The sequence below is a fragment of the Hipposideros armiger genome, unplaced genomic scaffold (assembly GCF_001890085.2).
Source record: "Hipposideros armiger isolate ML-2016 unplaced genomic scaffold, ASM189008v1 scaffold_681, whole genome shotgun sequence".
Taxonomy (NCBI): domain Eukaryota; kingdom Metazoa; phylum Chordata; class Mammalia; order Chiroptera; family Hipposideridae; genus Hipposideros; species Hipposideros armiger.
The window spans coordinates 121,474-142,730 of record NW_017732031.1 but is presented as its reverse complement, the minus strand read 5'-3'; the positions used below and the strand labels follow the sequence as shown (position 1 = coordinate 142,730).

General features: G+C 44.7%; 1 protein-coding gene across 1 annotated transcript in view; it reads right to left on the bottom strand.

The window, feature by feature from the left end:
• Positions 1-21,257, bottom strand: part of PTPRG (protein tyrosine phosphatase receptor type G) — a gene marked incomplete at its 5' end in the record, with an annotated part of 197,661 nt that overhangs the window by 78,923 nt on the left and 97,481 nt on the right. The window contains 3 exons of the mRNA XM_019626509.1: positions 8,459-8,545; positions 11,807-11,905; positions 20,485-20,617. Coding sequence (XP_019482054.1) covers positions 8,459-8,545; positions 11,807-11,905; positions 20,485-20,617 — 319 coding nt within the window. The remainder of the gene's footprint in view (positions 1-8,458; positions 8,546-11,806; positions 11,906-20,484; positions 20,618-21,257) is intronic.

Below are 21,257 nucleotides of genomic sequence, written 5' to 3'. Positions count from 1 at the left end.
CATTAACATTTTGGGATATTTTCTTTCATGCTTTTCCTTATTCACTGTTCCTTGATCATTGATGATGAGGGGCTAGGAGCAGACTGATAAATAAGGCAGACAAGGTGCATAACCTCATGGCGCTTATGTTCATTCTCTCTCAGACCTCTCCACCCCCCCGCCGGTAAGTTTCAGTCAAGCTGTGGTTATCAACCAGTGGTGTATATCTCTTTGGATTGGAGAACTTTTAAAATACTCATTCCTGGTGGTTCTATCTAAGCAGGTCCTGGGGCATGGGGCGGTGGGGGGCACAGGCCTGTGTATTCTAGAAAATCTCCCGAGGATTCTGGTGTGCATTGTCCCTGGTGAAGGAACACTGTGATAAAGGGGAAGTGGTTCCTGAGCGTCTCCAGTACTTTCACTAGGAAAGCCACTAAAGAAAAAAAAAATCTTGAACGGCAGTTACCATAAAATTAAGACTCCAGAATTTATAGGGCCTACATGGCATAGGAATCAGTGGTGATTAAGAATTCAAGGATGTTAACATAATCATCTCGAAAACAGAAAGAAAAAACTGTATTTTGCACATACTTTGAACCGTTTTCTGTTCCATTTCTGTTAGAACTTCAGTTATCAGAAATAGGATGGAATTCTCTCAAATGGAGCAGTTTTTAGCCACTCATACTGAATAAGTCGTTTTTCAGATCACAGAAAAAAATTTAGATTTCTCAAAAGAAAGATTTTCCTCCTAAAGCTACCTTTTAAACTACCTTTGTGGACTGCTCTACTTGTCAGCCAGCGAAATAAGTTTTTGTTTCTATGAAGGAATTGAATTAGTCAATATTTACTTCACTCTTAAGTAGTTCATGATGTTCTGATATCCTTAATTCCAAGGGTCCTTCCACTTGAACAAATTTGAAAACCCATGAGTTAGATGACAGAAACCTACCCCACAAAGAAAAGTACCAAGACAGACCTACATCAAACATTCACTCAACACTCCCAGACGGAACCAAGAAAGACATAGCCCAGGCTGCACAAGAATTTTTCCACAATTCAGACTCAATGGGGATACAGGCCAGAATGAAATGGGAGATGTGAATCTGTCAGCTCCTGACTTGGTAGCAACTCTCATATTGCCTCTCACAGAGTTAGCGGTAAGCATCTCGCCATACTAAATGAGAGACAACTGTTTAATAAACGTATGTGTTTTTTCATACGAGCCAGCCCCTAAATACAAGCCAAATGCTCCTGGTGCTTGACCAAAGATGGCCGACATATTAAATCTATGTGCATCTCACAGGAAGCTCTGAGTAACAAAATTTAAACAAGCTTTCCATTACTCTCCATTCATCAGCCCCTTTTTAGAAAACCACCATGGGCTCAGTATTTTAAGATTTCTAAGAAAGACTTGACTGGAAGTTAAGAGGGTCATGCATGATATCCTCTCCAGTAGCTGATCAAATCCATGTGAGCTGTGGCAGCAGCTCCGTGGACCTCATGACCCATGGCCCTGGTCCGTATGGTGCTGAAGTCCCTGTGGTAGGAGTATCTGTGGATGGATCAGTCTGGCTTCTGAAAAGCCGATGGACACTTCATTCTTACAGTCAGGAAGATCTGGTCTCAAACTGCAATTTCTAAAAATAACTTCTTTTTTTTCAGGTAAGAGAGATATTTTAAAGGGAGAGACTTTTTTAAAATAAAAAATTCTACACTTGAGAAAGCATACCACATGTCAGGGTACATCTTCTAGTTGGGGATGCCATAAAATTGACCAGGATCACTAAAGCCACCAACGTCAATTCCTGAGCGCCCCACTGACACACACACTGCCAGCACATGACAGGCCTGGTGCGTGTAATTGGCCCTCTTAACTAATGAAACACACACACACACACACACACACACCTCTGCAGCTGCTCTGACAATGCTTTCTAAGTATTAGTAAATACTCAAGTTACAGAGGCTTACTATTCAAACAAAATGCTGCAAATTACACAGATAAGCAGGAATCTGTAGGCTCTCCATCCCCACTCCTCTTTTCCTTCCACGAATCTGACACACCCTTAAGGCAGAACCCCCAGAATGACCAAACCTCTGCAGAGAGGTTTTCCTCCACCCTGCTTCCGTTTCTCCAGGTAACTGCTTAGATAACCTCTGACATGTCCTAACAATTTTCTTCCTCCTACCTCTCTTCCTGCCCCTCTGACAAGAATCTGGGAATAATTTAGGTGACCAATACTTTTCAAAAGCAAAGTACTGTTCTTGAGCCTAAAAGACTGAATACGGGAAAGGTCCAGAGCTCCACTCAGCATTGCTGTGTATCAAAAAAGCCCCTAAAGACAGCATCCAGTCCCCATTACAGGAGAGGAGGTTTCTGAGGTCAACAGACATCTGGGTCAAAATGTACATCCCTTTTGACAAGCTTGAGCTGTCACACCATCCTCATCCAGGGTCCTCGGCTTACAGTAACAACAATGCCTTCGATGTCACTATAACTGCTGGGCACCGGCGGGAGTAGGATCACAGCACAATTTCTAGACTCCTATGAAAACCCATGATTACAAAATAACCAAATGTTGATATATAGAGTTTAGCAACCAAGTCACTGTCTTCAAATTAAGCTCAATGGTTTTATAATCACATTAGGGTGACAAGGAGTTTGTCAGCAGTGTGCAGCTCAAATTGCTAATTGCAGACTAGAACGGGGCAGTTGGCTGAGCTGCTGTTGAATATTAATTAAGCAATCTCAACTGATTTATATACTGCCCTCATTGAAATTTACAGTGGCATGCCTGCTAATAATCCCACTTATTCTCCTGCTGTCAAGTATAGAAATCACATTAATATTTACTTTTGTAAATGGATCTGTTGTAGTAAACCATGTATGAATAAGAGCCACTTATAAATCGAAGTTGGAAACATTCACATGCCTTCAAGAAGATGATTGAGAGCGATATTAAAAAGACATGGATTGATTTATTAGGGCAAAATGTTTTGAGAAATTGAAGTGGCAAAGACAACAATAGGAGGAAAGGCTGTGGGTGTTGTCGGGCTTTTTCTCAAAGAGGAGTGTCTGCCTGAAATAACTTAGGGGCCCCACTTGGAAAAAAGCCCGCCATAAGCTCTGAGTTGAGGTTTTTTTTATGTGCAACCACTCACTTGCTGTTAAGTCTCCTTTACTGTCGGTGAAATAATTCTGTTTGTAAAACTGTTTGTACTCACAGCATCTTTTCCGGAAGGGTTCATCTAGAAAGAAAAATCCAGAACCGAGCCCCTCATTTACATATTGCCCAAACCATAAAAAAGACACGTGATCTGACAGTTATGAATGTACTTTGGGGGATAATCAAATGGCATATTTCACAGGAGGGCTATTCTGGAAATCCCAGGACATATGGCTGTCATACCTTGGATAATTGGGGCTTGTTAGTTGTGAGGAGATGAAGGGAAGAGAGAGCGAACAAAATTACGTTGAAGATGTATGTGGTGTGAGAGAGGATACAGATATTAAATGAGGAGAAAACATTTCAAAATATTTTGGATCTCACATGAGTAGGAGGGATGTCCTATTCAACTCTTGTTACAGCCGGAACTGACAAAAATCAGATGTCTGCAATGAAAATTTTGCTGGAGGATACAAACTGCCTGCAATTCACCTCTTACGAAAATGGGAGAAAATTAACAAATTATATACACAAAAGTTGTCTCAAGGCAACATACTGTCTTGCTAAGCATTAAGTTTGCCAAGAAATCCTTGCGGCACCTAGGAATGACTGAAATGCTCGCAGTGCTTTCTAGGAGCTAGGAGAGCAAAGGTCATTGCCTGAACCACATTTTGACAAGATGAAGAACCTGAACAGGGCAATTTTTACGTGACAGCTAGCTTTAAGAAGTGAGCTCTGGACAGCACCTCCCAGTGTTCCCAGCTGTTACCCGGAAAAGAAGGCTTGAAGTCAGGGCTTTGAGGAGGCTGTTGCACACTTCGTGAGGACCCTGGCCTGGAATGTTCTGAATTTCTGGACTGAGGCTGGAGGGCCTCTGCAGCTATTCTCACCACTGTTTGAGGACACAATCCCCCACTGATTGGGGAGATTAATGGAGCCATGATGGTCCCACTCGTTTTGGGCAGGAGGTAGGAAATGGAAACTCACATTGTATTTATAGCACATATGATTGAGTACCTTATCGTAAAAATGGTCTGGTAAAAACCTTTTGGCAACTACTTATTTCATTAACATACTGACTGAAATAAGTCAGACTTTTGCGGTCAGTGTTATTTTAAGGCTCTAGTGAGGTATTACGTGCTTCTTCACTAAACAGCCCCAGACTGTAGTCCTTTTTAGATGCTTGGGACATATGGGAGAAAAAAAAGTTAATTCAGACATCAGTCTATCTACTGGGTTAAATTACAAATGATTTAAGCATTTAATAAAATTCAAAACCATAAAAGTACCTAAAAGAAAGAGCAACCTCAGAATAGAGAAAGACTTTCTAATGATGACTCAAAGTCCAGAAGCCAGAAATTTATGGATAAGTTTGATTCTACAAAAGCAGCAGCATAAACACAGGTAAAAGGCAAACCACAGATTAGCAAAATATTTTTGCAATCCATGTTGCTGACACGAGATGTCCCTCTCAATTACAAAAAGACCAACAAAGCAAAAGAAGGATGAGCAAAAGAATATGAACAGTTCACAGGAAAATACATATGACACAAACATATGAGAGATGCTCTACTTTACTTTTAAGAGCAAACACATTAAAACTACACAGAGACACCATTTTAATTCACCTGAGGTTAGCAAAAACACCGAAATTTGACAACACAGTGTGCTGGGGAAGCTTTAGGGAAATAAACAGGCTCCTGCATGGCCGATAGAAACCCACCTTGGTGTCCCTCTGGGGAGGACAATGTGGCACCATCAGTCAAAATTAAAATGTGTGGAGCTTGTGATACCACCCATTTCGTGAATTTATCCTACAGATAGACTTATCTACTTGAAAATGATACATAAGGTTATTCACCACTGTATTGTTTATATTAATGAAAGACTGGGAACAACCAAAATGACAGCCACAGGGGACTGGTTAAGTAAATCACAACACATCTATACAGAGGACTACCATGCTGCTGTGAGAAAGAATGAGGAAATTAGATGTGCATAGAGAAAAATCGCGTTAAGTGAAAAGTGCAAGGTTTATGACAGTGTATATACATGGTTGTACTGTGTAAAGGGAGATAAGGGGACACAGACTTATATTTACACATACACACACAAAACAATGTCTGAAAGAACACAGAACAAACTAATAGTAGTGGTTACCTATTTGCGAGGAGGTGCAGAGCAAGGTGAGTGGGTGATGCAATAGCGATCTAGGAGTATATATAATTTTAAACTTTTCAATTTTTGAGTCGTGTCAAGTATTACCTATTCAAAACTTAATCACCTTTCTTGAAAAATTAAATACATGGGTCTGATTTTAATCTTATTTTCTTCTCCCTTCTGGGGGGATAATCAGCTACAACTTCTTGCAGCCATTGTCCTGCTTTTAGCGATTTTTGCAGGCCCTTCCTCCCGTGGTGAGAGTGGGCTGTTTCAATCAAGTGAGGTTAGACAAAGGGGTAAATGGATACTGCCCATAAGTGAACGCGCATAGGCTTTGCAACAGCTGTTTGAAATGTTTGGAGGGGTGCTATTTAGGCAGCTTTTTGGGCTTTTCTCATGATTCCCTGCCACATTTTGGATGGAGATGTAGGCCACGAGAGGAAAAGAAAGTGGACAGAAAGAGGCAAAGGTGGGAGATGAGAGGCTGATTTCCCCTCAGTCACGCCAGCCTCCCCAAGCAGCCTGGCAGAGGAGGGAGGGACCACCTGTCCTCCCCAAGGCTTTTTATAGATCAGTGGACGATGGAACTGAGTCTGGTGGCTGCCGCAAAAGCTGCTGGGATGGATTAGGATGGAGTAGCGGGAGAAGAGGAGGGAATGGGCTGGTGGTCTTCAGTGTAAGAACCCTTAGTAAGAATGAGGAACTGTAGGCTCTGAAGGAACAGAGTAGGGCAGGGTAGCCAGCATAAGGAAGAGCAGAGACTTTGAGCCCCCGGAGGACTAGATCTAGGTCTGGCCCATCTCTTCACCATGGAGTAGTGAGAAGAAGTATTGCTCTAGTCCCAGGTGACCAGGGTGGTAGTCCCAACTCAGCCACCTAAGCAGGGCAGCCTAGCCAAGGAACTTCTCAGAGCCTCAGTTTCCTCTTCTCAATGAGGTGATATCTTTCACACACAAAGAATTTTACATAAACTATCTCATTTAATCCTCACAACCACCCCATGAAAAGAAACTATCATTAGACCCAGTTTTTAGATGACGAAATTGTGGCTGCCTCGATGTCCTGAATTGACTCAAAACGTTTACCTCTCATGGTCATTTTGACTTTGGGGAAGAGCCAGAAGTCACACGATGCCAGATCTGGTGAATAACGTGGACGAGGACACACCGTAATGTTTTTATTGGACAGAAATTGCCATACCAGGAGGGATATGTGACACAAAGCCTTTCCATTGTGATCACAAAATACTGCTGCCGAGTGCCATCCAACGGAAGGCAGGGATCTTCAATACAGGAAGTGGTACATGCGACCTTAGTAACAGTGTGTGACAAGTTTCAAGTTGTTTGGTGCAGTCAGTTGGGTGTGAGCTATGGTTGAGAGAGGGTGTGTTTTAAAGTGTGCCATAAATCATCCTCCATTATGACAATGCTCCGGGTCACACATCGCTTCTGGTATATGGCAATTTCTGTCAAATAAAAACATTACAGTGTGTCCTCATCCACCTTATTCACCGAATCTGGCACCGTGCGACTTTGGCTCTTCCCCAAAGTCAAAATGATTCAGGACATTGAGGCAGCCATGACAATGCAACTAAAGACACTCATGAAAGAGGACTTCTAGAACTGCTTCAGAAAGTGGCATGAATGATGGGATAAGTGTGTTCGAAGTGAGGGGGAAAATTTTGAGGGGGATTAATGGCAATGTGTCTTTTACTGTAATAATTTTTTTTTTAATTTAAACATTCACCATATTGTTTGATCACACCTTGTACACCTGTAACAAGCCCAATCCCACAATGGGGGCCAACATGAATTAAGAGTTAATACAGTCCATGGCTAAGATATCATTTCGAGAGAGGACTTGGAAATTGGGTGTGCATTTACCTTTGTGCTGTCCATGAGGTGATGCTGGCTTTTTAAAGAGTTACAGTAAAAAACCCATTATATTTGTAACGGACTAGCCATTGACATGATGTCCAAGGCTCTCTCTCTCTCTTTCAAGATTAGATCTTTAGATCTATACAGAGGGGTTTCTATTTCAGGTTCACCCTTGGAGCTTTGAAAATGGATTAGATGTTGAAAACTTCATAAGTAAAAAGAGATCAGAGAAAGAATAATTGTATTACCAGTGTCAGCCATTATTGCCTTTCCCTACAAGGCCAAAATTGCACTGTATGGCTCAAAAGAAGATAGATCATAGAGTTTCTCATTAATCTTTCATAATTCTTGTACTATACCTTCTCAGATCTCATAGGTATACCTGATTATAGTGAATGGATATTGAAAATTTCATCTCAATAATCTGATTTACCTCCAACCAATGGAGACAAATCATTCCTTGTAAAAACCCTAACATAAATTCTACAAAATTGGTTCATTGAAAGTAATGAGGGACTACTTGCAATATTGATTAGTGAATTATCCTAACTGGCAATTTAATATTAAAATATTAATTACCATCTTAAATGGAGTTTGCCTAGATCAGCCTTACAGAAATATTACCAAGAGGCTCATGTGTGGTGATTAAGATTGCATAATCATAACTTCTAAAGGTTTATTATAAATCTTTCCAGGACAATAATTTTTCCAAATATTCAGGCTATCTAGAATGCATGCATTTTTAATTTTATAAAAAAATGTCATCCTTCTTATGAAAAACACGTGACATACCCCCCTTTGCTCACTTCTCTCTTCCCCTCCTACTCTTCTTTACTAGCTTTTCTACAAAGGCAGGCTTCTAAATGATATTTTTCACTCGTACAGCTAAATTCATGCATCATGTTTTGAAATTAAACTCTCAAACATGCGAACATCTGAAATTTTGGAAAGAAAATGGGTGCAATAGACATACAGACAAACATAGAACACCCCCAGTATGTACCATCCTAGAAAAAAAAAAACACCCCCCAAAACTGCAAAATAAAGCAAAGCAAGCACACGCAGGACATACTTTAACTGGTACCAGCTACCCGCAAGCTGCATTGGTATGTCAAGTAGCTCTCCCCACTTTTGGGAGATGAGTGGGGTAGAAACAGGTGAGTTTCAGCATGTGCTGTCTAGAGGACTTTAATCCCCATGGCAACAAAACACAAATCCGGCAAGCCAGTCCCAGCCAAAGAGACACCCCCCTTAAGCTTGACCGCCCCTCACCTGCTCCCCTTCTCTCCTCTCTCCCCAGAAGAAGGCACTTCATGGAAACGTCTGGGAAAGCCCTTCGACTTTATTTTGTTACACCCTCTAAATGGACAAAAAACAAAAGAGAACAGGTGTAGCAGACAGCACTTTCAATTGGCCACCAAGAGTTCCACACAAATGCCCTCCCTCCCATCCCCATCATTGGGATCCTTTGGGACATTTTCAAAAGAAAGCTTACACGCAAAGGTGGCTGGTTTTATTCAGGTGGTTGTTGTTTTTTTAATGCCGAGGTAAGAAATGTGACATGGGAACTTTGTTCTTAAAAAGCTGTCTTTATGTGTTAGAAACCTGTACCACCCCAGTATTAACAGAAGGTTAGATTACCACAAACCCAATAATGGTTTCTCCTTCATACACTTTATCTTTCCACCTTTGACATGCTGTCCTGGCAAACAGGATGGCTTAAAATAAAATACCATTGGCATGAATAGAGTTCAGCAGGCATCTAGGGGGTACCCTTTAAACCACTCTTTTGCCACAGATCTCTCTGAATTTGCTGTATTTTCCCCATGCATTCCTCTTGTTGCTGGGCAAACACTTTCCTGATTCACAGTGCAGATTGTGGAAGACGTGAGAGAGGCAACCTCAGCAGTTGTCAAGTTATTATATACACTAAGTGGATATTTCGTTTCCCCTTACAACTTAAATAACCACAGCAGCTGACACCGGGCTCTAACATTTGAAAGATGCGCTTCTGTCACACAAGAACACACGAAAGTGTTTATTTAATTTTATTTACTCCCCTCACCACCTGGGCTCTGGGATTTCACACTGACACGATTCACTCCTATTATTTCCAAACTCGGTTAACAGAACAGCTGAGACAAGCCCGGCCGCATGGAGGTTCTCTCTGGGGAGCTCTGGCAAGTCCCATGCAGGACTCTGAATTCAGGTACGCAATTCCAAAGAACCTTTGTTAACTTCCAATTGACTTTTTGCTTCTAGGAATGAACATCCTCTAATTCTCAAGTGTTAAGTTTTTCTTCTCCCTTAATGCAAGTTTTCATTTATTTTGATAATTATTAGGCTCCATACTGGGCAAAAGTGCTTAGCACAGGAGCCAAAATAAGGAAAAATCAAAACCTGGGAATGTGATTAAAAAGTGGGTGGGTGGGCGGTAATTCAGCGCTTCCTGTCTCCCTCTATTGAGTACAGTCAGGAACTACAACAACTGCCCTCACAACGCTGGGAACATATTCAGTGCGGCTACAAACATTAATCTGAAGACATCGCAAGTGTGTTGCAGTGTTTTTGCAAATTTTCATAGAAACTTGAAATTTGCAGCTTTCTAAAATATTTAGACTTCTTCTCAACCCTTCGCCCTAGTCTGAATCCTGCCAGATTCACTCTTGCGGGGATTTTGGAGCAGAGCCGGCTATCTCCGCAGTTTTTCCTCACACACAATCACAGGCGCTTAGAACTACCACTCGTAAACTGACAACACTTTCCTGAGAAGCAAATGCCATGAAACCAATAACTAATATCTCAAATAACTGATGGGGCTATCTGAGCAAACAGACAGAACAGACACAATCAATCCTGGGAGAGAGGACAGTTAATTCTAAGAAATCCAGAGGTAGGTGTTGGTGATGGAGAATCGACCGAACATCGTTTCCCTTTCCTGAAAAGTGAGCTTGATTTAAAAATGTATCCATCCATCCACTCCTCCTTTACCAGAATCAGTCCATCTTTAAGTATCATAGAGTATGTTTAAATGGCAACCTTTATAGTGAATCTCTCCCTGCTTCTGTCTAATGACTACGTGTTAGCCTGTTCCAAGAGCTTCGACTGGTATCTCAGGGCCAACGTGACAGCAGGGGGCCGGTTACTATAACAACTGACAGTTCTCTTGAATTCTGAAAGGCCCCAGAGTAGCCATTTGGGAAAGTTATTGAGCAAAAAGTTGCCTGGGATCTGCAGCATTGGCTGGCACATGACCCAGATCTCCGTGCGCACATGGCTGCACGGAGAAAGAAAACAAAGGTGCCTACCTCCAGGAAGCTGGGGAAATCAAAAGGCTCCCCACCTCCATGTCTTTTAGCGTCTCAGAGCAAGACAGTTTAACGCCAGTGTCGTTCTGAGCCCAAAGCCTCTGAGACAAGCCGTATTTTGGCACCATGATATGAGCGTTAGCTCTCCCCACTGGCTTGACTCACTGTCAGGCTTTGAAGAGCTGAACTGTAAAAATTATTCCTAATGGTAAAAAAATATATATTGAAATTCAGCCACAGATACCGGTTCCAGAAAGACACGGCACTCACCACTTTTAAAAGGAAAAATCAAGCCCAGAATATCTGTGGTCCCATGAATGGTTTGTTTGCAGAAAAGACAATAGTGATCATACAAACCCACCAAACATTATGACTTGAAAGCTTGGATTTTTCTAGACTTGAGAAAAGTTGTATATAAATCTACCTTTTGATTCTTATTCCCTCCCTTGAAGGAGCCACACAAGAGCAGCTGGGACTAACCCAGTGCCTTTGCACGTGCAGAATCCCCTGGGAAAGCATTTGATCCTACCCATACAAACGAACTTTCTTTTGTAGAGAGGAAGGGCAGTTTGAGGGCGTTTTCTCTCTGGCAATACTGAGCATACCACGACTGAGTGCCTTTTGGTCAGCTCTGACAGTTCCCTCTGCCCGGAGAATTTGTCGCTTTTCTCTGCTCTGTGAAAATCACAGCAAAACAGTCTCTCCCCTACGCAGCCTTTCCTGGCTCCATCTCCCTCCCACCCCTCCCTGGTGGTGGTGAGTCCTTCCCAGAACAGTCTCTTCGTTTCTCACCACCCACCACTGTAACTCAGGGGAACTGTTGACACAGGCCAGGCCGGGGACTTCGTGGAGGGCAGAGGCTGGCAGACTGTCGAGAGGGTGCCCCTCAAAAAGGGGCTGTCGGTGAGCTCCGTCCAGCCCACCAGTGCCACACAGCTGTGAGAACCCTGTTGCCAACTCTCCCAATTTACCACATGAACAGACAGCTGGGGTTTTAGGTAAAATCTTCCTATTTTCAAAATAACCCTGATTTTTGAAAACAATGCTGGCTAAATAACACAGGTCTGGAGGCCACCGGTTTTTGACGTGGGCTTGGGATAATCTTTGTTTACTGGCTCATCTTTTGCATTAACCTACAAGCTCCTTGAGGACAGTACCTCCATCACCTCACTGAATCCCCGTCCCTGCCACAAACTAGGTGGTTAAGAAATGTCTCTGAATGACTGAACAACGGAAGGAATACATGGGCCAGCCATAAAAGCTCTTAGGTCAATAAAACAAAACCCTAGGTGTGAGTACCTCCAAAACATACTTGCTGTGTGATCCTGGGCAAGTCATTTTCCTCTGGAAACTTCTTCCCTTGGGAAGAAGGTGATGCAGTCCCGGCCACCTTGGCTCCCACATCTGGCTGCTAGGAGGATTAAATAACGTAATGGGTGCTTTGTATTAATTCAAGCATTAATGTTGTGATTAGTGATGTTCAGTCACCTGGAGTCGAAGAGGACCACATGCCTAACCCAGACCTAGTCATCGTGAGCAAGCTTGGAAGTGTCAGCTGCCGGAGCAGATGGGCGGACAGTGTGCGCCTGGCCCATAGCTCTGAGTGTCACTGTTGCTCCTGGGGGAATACAAGCGGGATCTGCGTTCCATCGGGGCACATGTGGTCAGTCATTCCACGAGCACGAAAGGGGTGTTACCACAGCCCACACTTGACTTTCGCACGCATCTGTTTGTTTGCCGGAGTCTCCATTATGCTAACACAAACCCCACACACATTTGCGGTTTGCATCCCTTCGTATTTATTACACTATCTCCCCGTGAACATCCAGGGAAGAAAAAAATTTGTAATGTCAACAAAACTCTCATGTTTTCATGAACAGCATTCTTAATGAGGAGGCATCGACACATGGCAAAATTTCTGAAAGTCTAAAGATGGGAGGAAAAGAGAGACCTTTTTCTGTCTGCCTCTGAAGCTAAATCGGTATGGACTGATTTACCGCAGGATTCACAGATGGCTCGGTCATGTGCTGAGGAGGGGCTTGCATTTCTCAGTCAGAGCGTGAAATCCTTCTAATACCAAACTTGAACAAACCTGTGTCAGATGTTACAATTCCCACTTCAGAGTCTCCAGTTTTCTGTTCCAGAGTCTGTGTAATTAGCTCAGTCCTAACTGAATCTGAGAAGCAAAGCTGCTCTACCTTTCTGGAAAGTTCTTTTCCAGGGTGGAATTACGGTCAATAAGAGGCATAACGTCTCATCAAGGTAATACAGCACTGATCAGCTGACACTAAGATAAAACAAATAGGTTATATTATTCCACATAAAAATCTATTCAGCTTCTAGAATACCTGAAAATACATAGTTGGTTCTCTTAAGTTTTCTTCCACATGATTGTGGTAAATCCAAACCATAGGATCTTTTTGACACACAAACCTGTACTATAAAAACAGGCTATGGAAGGAAGTAAATGCCTCCCGGCATGCCACACCTCAGTCACGGCATCGTGTTGCCTAGGTAAGACAGTGGGCTATGCAGTCACGTTCGTGGGGTTCAAACCCAGGATCCACCAAAAATTAACAATGTGACTGGGTCACGCCACCTGATGATCTTACCAAGCCTGTTTTCTGATTTTCTGATCTTCGAAATGGATGTAATAATTTCCAGGATTTAAATGTTGATCACAAGTCTGGTATGGGGAATATTAAATACTTTTCTTGGCTCTGTGGGCCTTATGATAAATAAAGCCATTTCAGGGGGGAGACTTTGCTGATCAGAGAGAGAAGAGCTACATTCAAAACAATTTTCCTCAAGATTACAGGAAAAAAACACACACAAATTACAAAAGCTTTCACCAACACTCACCATTTTAAGTGGACACTAATATCTTGCTCACAGGAGCTAAGCTATTCTATGGAAAAAATTAACAAACAAGGGGCATGCTGATCAGACACCCTGAGCATAGCTCTTCTCCCAGCATCTACCTCGAGTTATGCAAATCAGAAAGAAACCTTCCCCAAAATGTCTTCTTTTAGAGCGGCAGCAGCTATGCTACTCCATCCAAGTCTCTTCAGGAACGTGAGGACACTGGTGCACATCAACGGCTCATGGTGGGTCAGGCAGGGGACCCAGAGCTCTAGGACAGCACTTTCTGACTGTGGTCATTCAAAAGGTGTGTTCTGCTATCACCTGGAGCAGTAAGGCCAAAATGACACACTTCAACGACAATCACGTTGATTTCTTCTCCCTCATCTCAAGAGTAAGTATTACAGCTCTGAACCATCATTGCATGGTTACACAGGGCACTGTTTGCAAAAGGAGGCAAGCTGTTAACGTGAAGTGGATTTGCGCTGATTTTGTCTTTGGTAGCTGCCCCACAATCCTGACCTGGCCCTTGTCCCAAAACCCTTGGCACATATTTCTTCCTAGCTGCACAGCGACTTCTGCATTGTCATGGATTTTGGCTCTTACATCTCTTTAAGGCAGAGCACTCAAGAGAGAATTACAACATCTTACCTATAACAACATCTCAGCTAACAACATTTTAAAATAAATTTCTCCCACAAATCCATGTTGCTGCCTGTGAAAATACCACTCAAAACGTCCCTAGTGGGCCTCTGCATATCTTCCAGTTGACAAAAAAATATCCAAGGTCTCTACCTGTATTTTTTAGTTTGGGTCAAATATGAGGTGATGAGACTCATGATTGTCCTCCAAAATTGTCCCTTTCGGGAAACATACTCTTAACCCAATGACACCCATGTGTCTAAATACTCCCGGATCCGTGTGGCAGTGCTCACTGAATTCTTGTGTGCTTCTGTATCTTATCAGTGTCCTCTGGGCTGTGTGACTCTCTCTGGCCAGTGAGGATCAAATGGGATTGAAGGATGCCCCTTCTGGGCCATGCAGTGGAGAGCTGAGTGTCTCCTCGATTTTCCCATCCCTGCTGCAGCAACTTGGCAGACATGTGTTCTAGAAAGAGGAACCACACGTGAAGGGGGGCTGCCCAACCCCATCAGACGTCATGTAGGTGAGAAAACCTTTGAGTTGTGAGGTCCCTGGGGTGTTGGGGTGTGTCTGCGAAATCAGTAATGACACTTACTCTGATACACCCAACGCTGACTGAATGAGGCTGACCATGGGGCGTCGAAGTTGTTTGGGGAGGGAAGCGAGGGTGGTGGTTAGGACATGTCTGTAACCTAGTGACTTAGGGACGTGCTCCTCTGAACCTGCCCTTGGTCCCATTGGGGGCATTGCCCAAACCCATTTCATCAACTTTCCATTCTGGCCCCAAGTGGGTCTGCTCAGTTGGTTCACCTACATCTATACTAAGCTCCAAACAAGTAACTTTTAGCTATTTCTAGGATATAGACTGTGTACAACTGAGATCATTCGAAGACTGAACTCTAGAAAGAAATTCCAAAAGTTATTTCCACAGATATGTGATTGGAAATTGTGTACAGCTCTACAATGTGATTACATTTAAGGGACAACATTCATTCAGATCTGTAAATCTGATTTTTCTATATTAAAGGACAACAACTTCCTTTTAGGCACATCACGACCCAGAATGAAGTTTGTATTTTCCTCTAAAGTCAGGTATAACAGGGCACCTGCCACTGAATATTCATACAGCCATGCACTGGGAGAAGCACTTTCATAGGTCACGGGAACCCAATGGTGCACTTTTAACTCTGTCGGCAGGTGAGGAAAGTGGTGAATGGGTCTTCTCTAAAGCAGTGTTTCAGTCTGTTTTTCCCCCGCTATTGGCTCCTCTGCTTAAAGGGCCTTTTAGGTGTTTTTTCCCTAACTGCGACCTCCCAATGAAATTTTAATACCAGTAATATACTGTATATCTGTGCATGTACTATATGTATATCTGTGCTTTATACACACACAAGAGTAAGTTTTCTCACCTCCTAAGAACCCATTTTTTACCCCTTTGGGGATGACTACACTCCTGTTAACAATCCATGCTCTAAGGCGACACAGGCGTGAGTGAGAGTGAGTGGTGGGGCTTGGCTCCAGACCCAGGCTCTGCCCGGGCCCAGGTTCCCATTTCACACTGCGCAGTCTTGCCTCTTTCTCATCTGGCCTTCCCGCAGTTTCAGCTCCTTCGTGCCTTTTCATCCCTAAGGATAAGGCACATATCCCTGCAGGTGGCACCCATGGCCTTCGCGGTCTGGCCCTTGCTACCCCCACACTTCGTTCCTGTGATACTGGACCACTGGACCTGCTTACAACAGGCAGGTTCCCTTATAGGCAGGTTTCTCTTCACTGGCTTACAGCTGCTGGTGCCTCGAGACCCAGTGTGGGTATCAGACCCTGCAGGGAGCTTTCCTTGACCCCATCCCGCTTCCCAGACCTGGCTGAAGCCCCACCTATGTGCTGTCATAGCAACGTGGACTTACTCCCTTCCAAACACACTCCATGCTCTATTTACTCGTCTGCCTCTGCCATTGGACTGCAAGGGCCTTGAAGGGAAGGACCTCATGCCCGAGTGACTAGGCCCAGCACAGTGGTGGAGGGTTTTCCATAAGTACTGCATGAATAGTAGGAAGCTGCAAGGGGGTCCAATGCCCATGCAACAGTAAAAATAGCTTTATAATTTCTTTAATAACACTTTAAACTGCTATATGCACTCTCTAATCCTACAGTTGGGATGGGGTTGAAAGTGGCCCGGACTTTTTCAGTCCTCAGCACATGAGTGTACGACCAGAGTCCTCACTGAGAGCCTGAGGCTGAGCTCAAATGCGGCCTCCTTGTGTCCTTCCCACTGTTCACATGGCTGTTTCCCTGCTACGCAAGTTTGAATTTTCTTTTCTTAGTGTAAATCCCTTCCCTTCTGATTCCTATTTCACAGCTTCTTTTGGAGGTGACAGTGCCTGCTTCTGTCTGCCTGGTGCCCCTTTCTGGGCCTTGATGGTCCTTTGGGAAACCACTCCTTTTCCAGCTTCAGCAGAAGTGGCTTTGATCGAAATGACCTCACTTCTGGGTTCCGCAGTTAAATATAAGACCCAGGCCTGACAAGAGTCTTCTGTCCCTCTGGTCACCAGAGGGCTCTGGAGATGGACAAATGACCTGGGTCAGTCCTAAGAGATGCCATCTCGGAATCACCTAGAACTGTTGAGAAGATAAATTCCCTTTCCACTGGGATGGGGTACACAAATCCAACATGGGCCTGAGGGCACCATGTGCGAACAGTCAGAGGGCCTGCCTGAGACAAAAGACCATACAGAGAACAGATCCAAGAGACCAAATGAGAAAACAGACGCACAAAACGAGTTGCGCCCTGCTGTCCTTGTTCCACCTTCTGCATTTACTTGGGCCTGAGGCTCCTGGTCTTTCCAATTCCATAAGCCAACGCCTTTCCCCCTTCTTAAGTTTAAGGCAGTTTGAAATTGATTTTTGTTAATTGCAACAGGAATAGTTCTGACCAACACAGAGGATGAGAATGCTACACACTGCTTAGCCCATCGTCAGCCTGCAACAAATGTTCTTTCCCTTCTCTGGTCAAAGAAATGATGGTGACTCGAACTGTAAGGCATTGGCTCATGGGCCCACTAATCCCCACTCCATCTGACTCAGCTGCACCTCAGTCACGCTGAGCCTTCACAGTATGTAGGAGTGAGGCCTACATCCTAATGGTTCAATAAGCTTATGTGTTCCAAAGTGAAGATGTCCTGTGTTTAAAACCAGGGTATACCACTTCCTGCAGGACCCTAGGCAAGTCACATGATCTCCATGAGCTTTTGGTCCCTTACTTTTAAAATGGAAGTAGTAAGAGTCCCTACCACAAGGATCTGTCTTACGAGTCACACGAGATGGTGCCATCCAAGTGCCTGGTACTAGACAAGAACCCGGCGAACACGAGCAAGCACTGACCATCATTGTACAGTGAGAGACAAGTGCACAAACAGAATTCAGAAACATCGGGTTTCATTTTCTACTATTTCATGAACCCATGAAATTGCAGTGTCGACAGCTCTAAGTGAACACACTCAGAAACCGGAACAACAGCTGCAAAGGGTCAGTCCTTGGTTGTAGAAGCTGCCACCACAGTAAGCTGGTTTCGACCCCCGGGTGCCAGGCCTGACAACTGCGGAAACGATCCAGGAGGCTTTGATCTGCCTCAGTGCTCTGCTTATGTCAAGCCTATTTGTCAGTCACCCGCTCTCACTGTGCCTCAAAGGGCGGAGAGCGCACTGTTGTCCTCGCTTCCAAACAGCATCGCCCAAGGGAAATGCACGTCTCTTCTGCATTCACCAATTTTCTGTGTGAGCTCCCCAATGCTTCTTTCACATTCATAATTAGAAAAAAGTTGGACAGAAAGAAGGTCCTTGTCCCCTCTAGGCTGTTCTCATGCTTAGCCAACTCACCCATCCTAATGCTAATTCAGCTTTGCTTTCCTTGCTCTGGACGATCTTCTCCATCACACTCACTTTTGTGTACTGGCATCAGGAGTTTGGAAAAAGCTCACAGGCCAAGTCTAGTGGGTGATGTTTAAAGCTCTGGCTATTTTAAACCAAGCTTTGAATATATAAACATACATATACATGAACATGTGTGTATATATGAACATTATAAGCGTGTGTGTGTATTTTATATATATATATATTAGCTGAGCCATCCTGCCACCTGTTGGCTGCTCAGCTTGGGCTGAGAATCGAACCGCTGTTGCTCAGAGCTCACACTCTTGAGCGAGGTCTTAAACAACTGAGCCATTCGGCCGGCCTTATAAGTATATTTTAAACATGAAATTTTATTGTATTAGTCAATGTAGGTTTTCTATTTAGAGTCAGGGTTTTTCAAAAGTATAAACAGCTGTCATTTTCTAAGAGGAAATACATCCATGGAAGGATCTTAAAGCACTCTTTACTACATTTCACCCTCCTTCCTACAAGCAGCCTGTGGTCAACACACCTGTTTTGGGCAGCCTGGTCTCCATGTCTGCTTGGCCAGTGACCTGTTCTGGGGTGGGCAGAGTACCAAAGGGATCAACCAGAAACAAGCCTGAGGTTTCTGCTAGAACTGCATGGAATAGGAACTTTTTAACGCTGAGACTGCTAAGCTAGGGTCACCCAGCTGGGGGCAGCTGTGGCCCCCCCTGCTCCTGCGCAGGGGTCTCACACAAAAACCACACATCCCCTAGCAGAGCCAAAAGACACTCGAGCACACCTTTCACTACTTCCACATGCTTAGTTAAACCCATGTTAGGCAACCTCCAACTTACAAACGGGCTCCAGACAAGTACTTGCTTATAAACCACTTTGTTCTGGGGAAGGGATGACTTGGAGGTGAATCTAGTGTTCCCAGGTTCACCCCACAACACAGTGTAATTTACAAAGCCGCCAGCCTGTGGTTGCTATGAGACACCTGGGCAAGCCTGAGATGACCCTTTCTTCATTCCCTTGTAACATCCAATTGAGAGGAGACCCAAAGAAACACCATCAATCTGTCAGGGGATTCTGCTGACCTCCAGTCAATTCCCATCACCTGCACAGCTACCCTCATCTAAGCCACCATCACTTCATTTCTGGACCAGTAGCCCCCTAGCTGCTGGCCTCTCTACTTCTGCCCCTGCTTCTCTTCAGCCTCTGCAAAACAGCAGCCAAGTAATCCTGAAATCAGCTCACAATACTCTTGTGTACCAAACCCTCCTTTGTAGAGTAAAAGGCAATGTGTTTATAATGGCCTGCAAGGCTGTACATGACCCGACTCCCTTCCACCCTGTTTCTTCCTGACACCCTCTCCTACCACTCTCCCCCCACACTCATGTGCTCCAGCCACATTCACCCCTTGCTATTACTAGGACACGCTGCCCATCCTCCCACCTCAGGGCCTTTGCACGTGCTGCTTCCACTACTTGGAGCTTGCCTCAGATGGAGCCCATTTGATGCCCTCTTCCTTTAGGTCTCTGCTCAAACATCACTTGCCAGTTAGGCCTTCCTCAAGCACGCTGAACACTCACCCCTAAGCCCCAGATACCCCTCCCTTTCCAGACTTAGTTTTCTCCATTACATACTCAACACCATTGTAGGTATTATACTATATTTTACTTACTAGCTTTCTTTATTGCTTGTCTCCCTCACTAAAATGTAAGCTCCATGAAAGCAGGGATTTTTGTCCAGTTTGCTCCCTTTTATTATCACCAGTACCTAGAAGCGTGTCTGGCACACAACAGGGCTCAAAATGGACTGAATAAATGGAAAGGAGGGAGGGGTGCACATGTAACACCTGTTTATCACTGATGAAGCCAGTTAGGTAAAGAGCAGAAGCCTCCTATATTCGTCTGGGAAGTGAGAGCCAGGCCAACCAGTAGACCAGCCTGCCTCACTCAGCACCACTGGCTGAGTATGTGACTGACAAACAGCATTTCCAAGCAGAAGCTGCAAGCAGGCTTGCAACGGGAAATAGTGAGAACCCGTTCAGGGGCAGTGATAAGGACGGCTTACAATCAGCCAATTTTATCTTATATGTGCTCAATGCCACATAACATGCTCGATGTGTTCCTATCATCCCATTTTCAGCAAAAGGCTATGAAAAAAGGTAAGGTAAAGAGGAGTTCTTATACCACAAAGTGAGGCATGATTTCCAAGAAACTGGAAATGCTATGAAACTTGTGAAGTCATTTTGCAGGTGTAGACACTAAAGCTCAGAGTGGAAATGAGATTTGAATCCAGCAAGTAGCAGGGCTGAGATTTGAACCTGGATCTCCCTGAGTCCCAAGCACAAGCTTCTTTGGTACTAAACCCAGGAGCTCCTCATCCGTGCATGGAACTTAATAGTGGTTCCAACCACTGGCTTCTTCCAGATAGAAGTGGGTCTCCCAGGTAGTGTCACTAGAAACACTTCGCTGCCTTACCTTTTAGAAGGAAGGGGCCAGGGGCTTCCCCTCCCACTCCCAGGGCAGCGTGCTTCCAGCAGAAGCTGTGTCATCCCCCCCCCCCCCCCCCCCCCCCGCCGTAAGGGCTGCCTGGCCGGCTCACTCACCTCCAGTAAACTAGCACAGCAATGAGAAGGATGAGGCACACGAAGGTCAAGGCTGACACCACAATCAGGGGGATGATCCACTCCATCCTCCCTGGAGACGGGCGGCTGATCATCCCAGAGGTGTTCTTTTCTGCTGCAAAGAGAAACCATGCCGGTTAGAGGACACAGGCTGGCAGAGGCGGGGAGCCAGCACGTGGCGCGGGGCTCTGCTCCGGTTTGGGAGCTTTAGAGACGTGGGCTCCCACTCTGCCTGCCTGATGACAGCAGGGCCATCTGCAGCCTGCACTGTTTCCTGCTGAGTCCCCACTCCAACAGGGCCTTTTCTGCCGGCTGCATTCTGCAATCGCCAGCGTTCAAGATGTTTTTAAAGAGAGCCATGCGGAAGACAGACATCCAACCTCTCTCCAAGAACATTACGAACCAGGGTGGCCCTTGGACACACCGCAGAAACGTGCCCAGCCTGAAGGCAGCACCACACCTGCCTCTGGAAAGGGGCAGAGGAGCCTCTCAGGTTCACTTGTGCCAGGGCGTGAGAAATGGCGTGATGGGTTTTGCTAAGATAACCAACTGTGAAGACAATGGTTATGTCTTTTCTTGGCCAGCTTAGCAGCCATTACCCCTTCCCCTAGTAACTGCACCCCAATTCTGCTTTGAGAAACCGCCTCTCCCTAACAGAGAGTCATGGTGGGACAATCGTCCAAATGTGGGGCTCCCATCTCCCAGCCAAAGATAAATGTGGGCGTCAAGTTAGGAGAGCGGCACGCTTGCCCTGG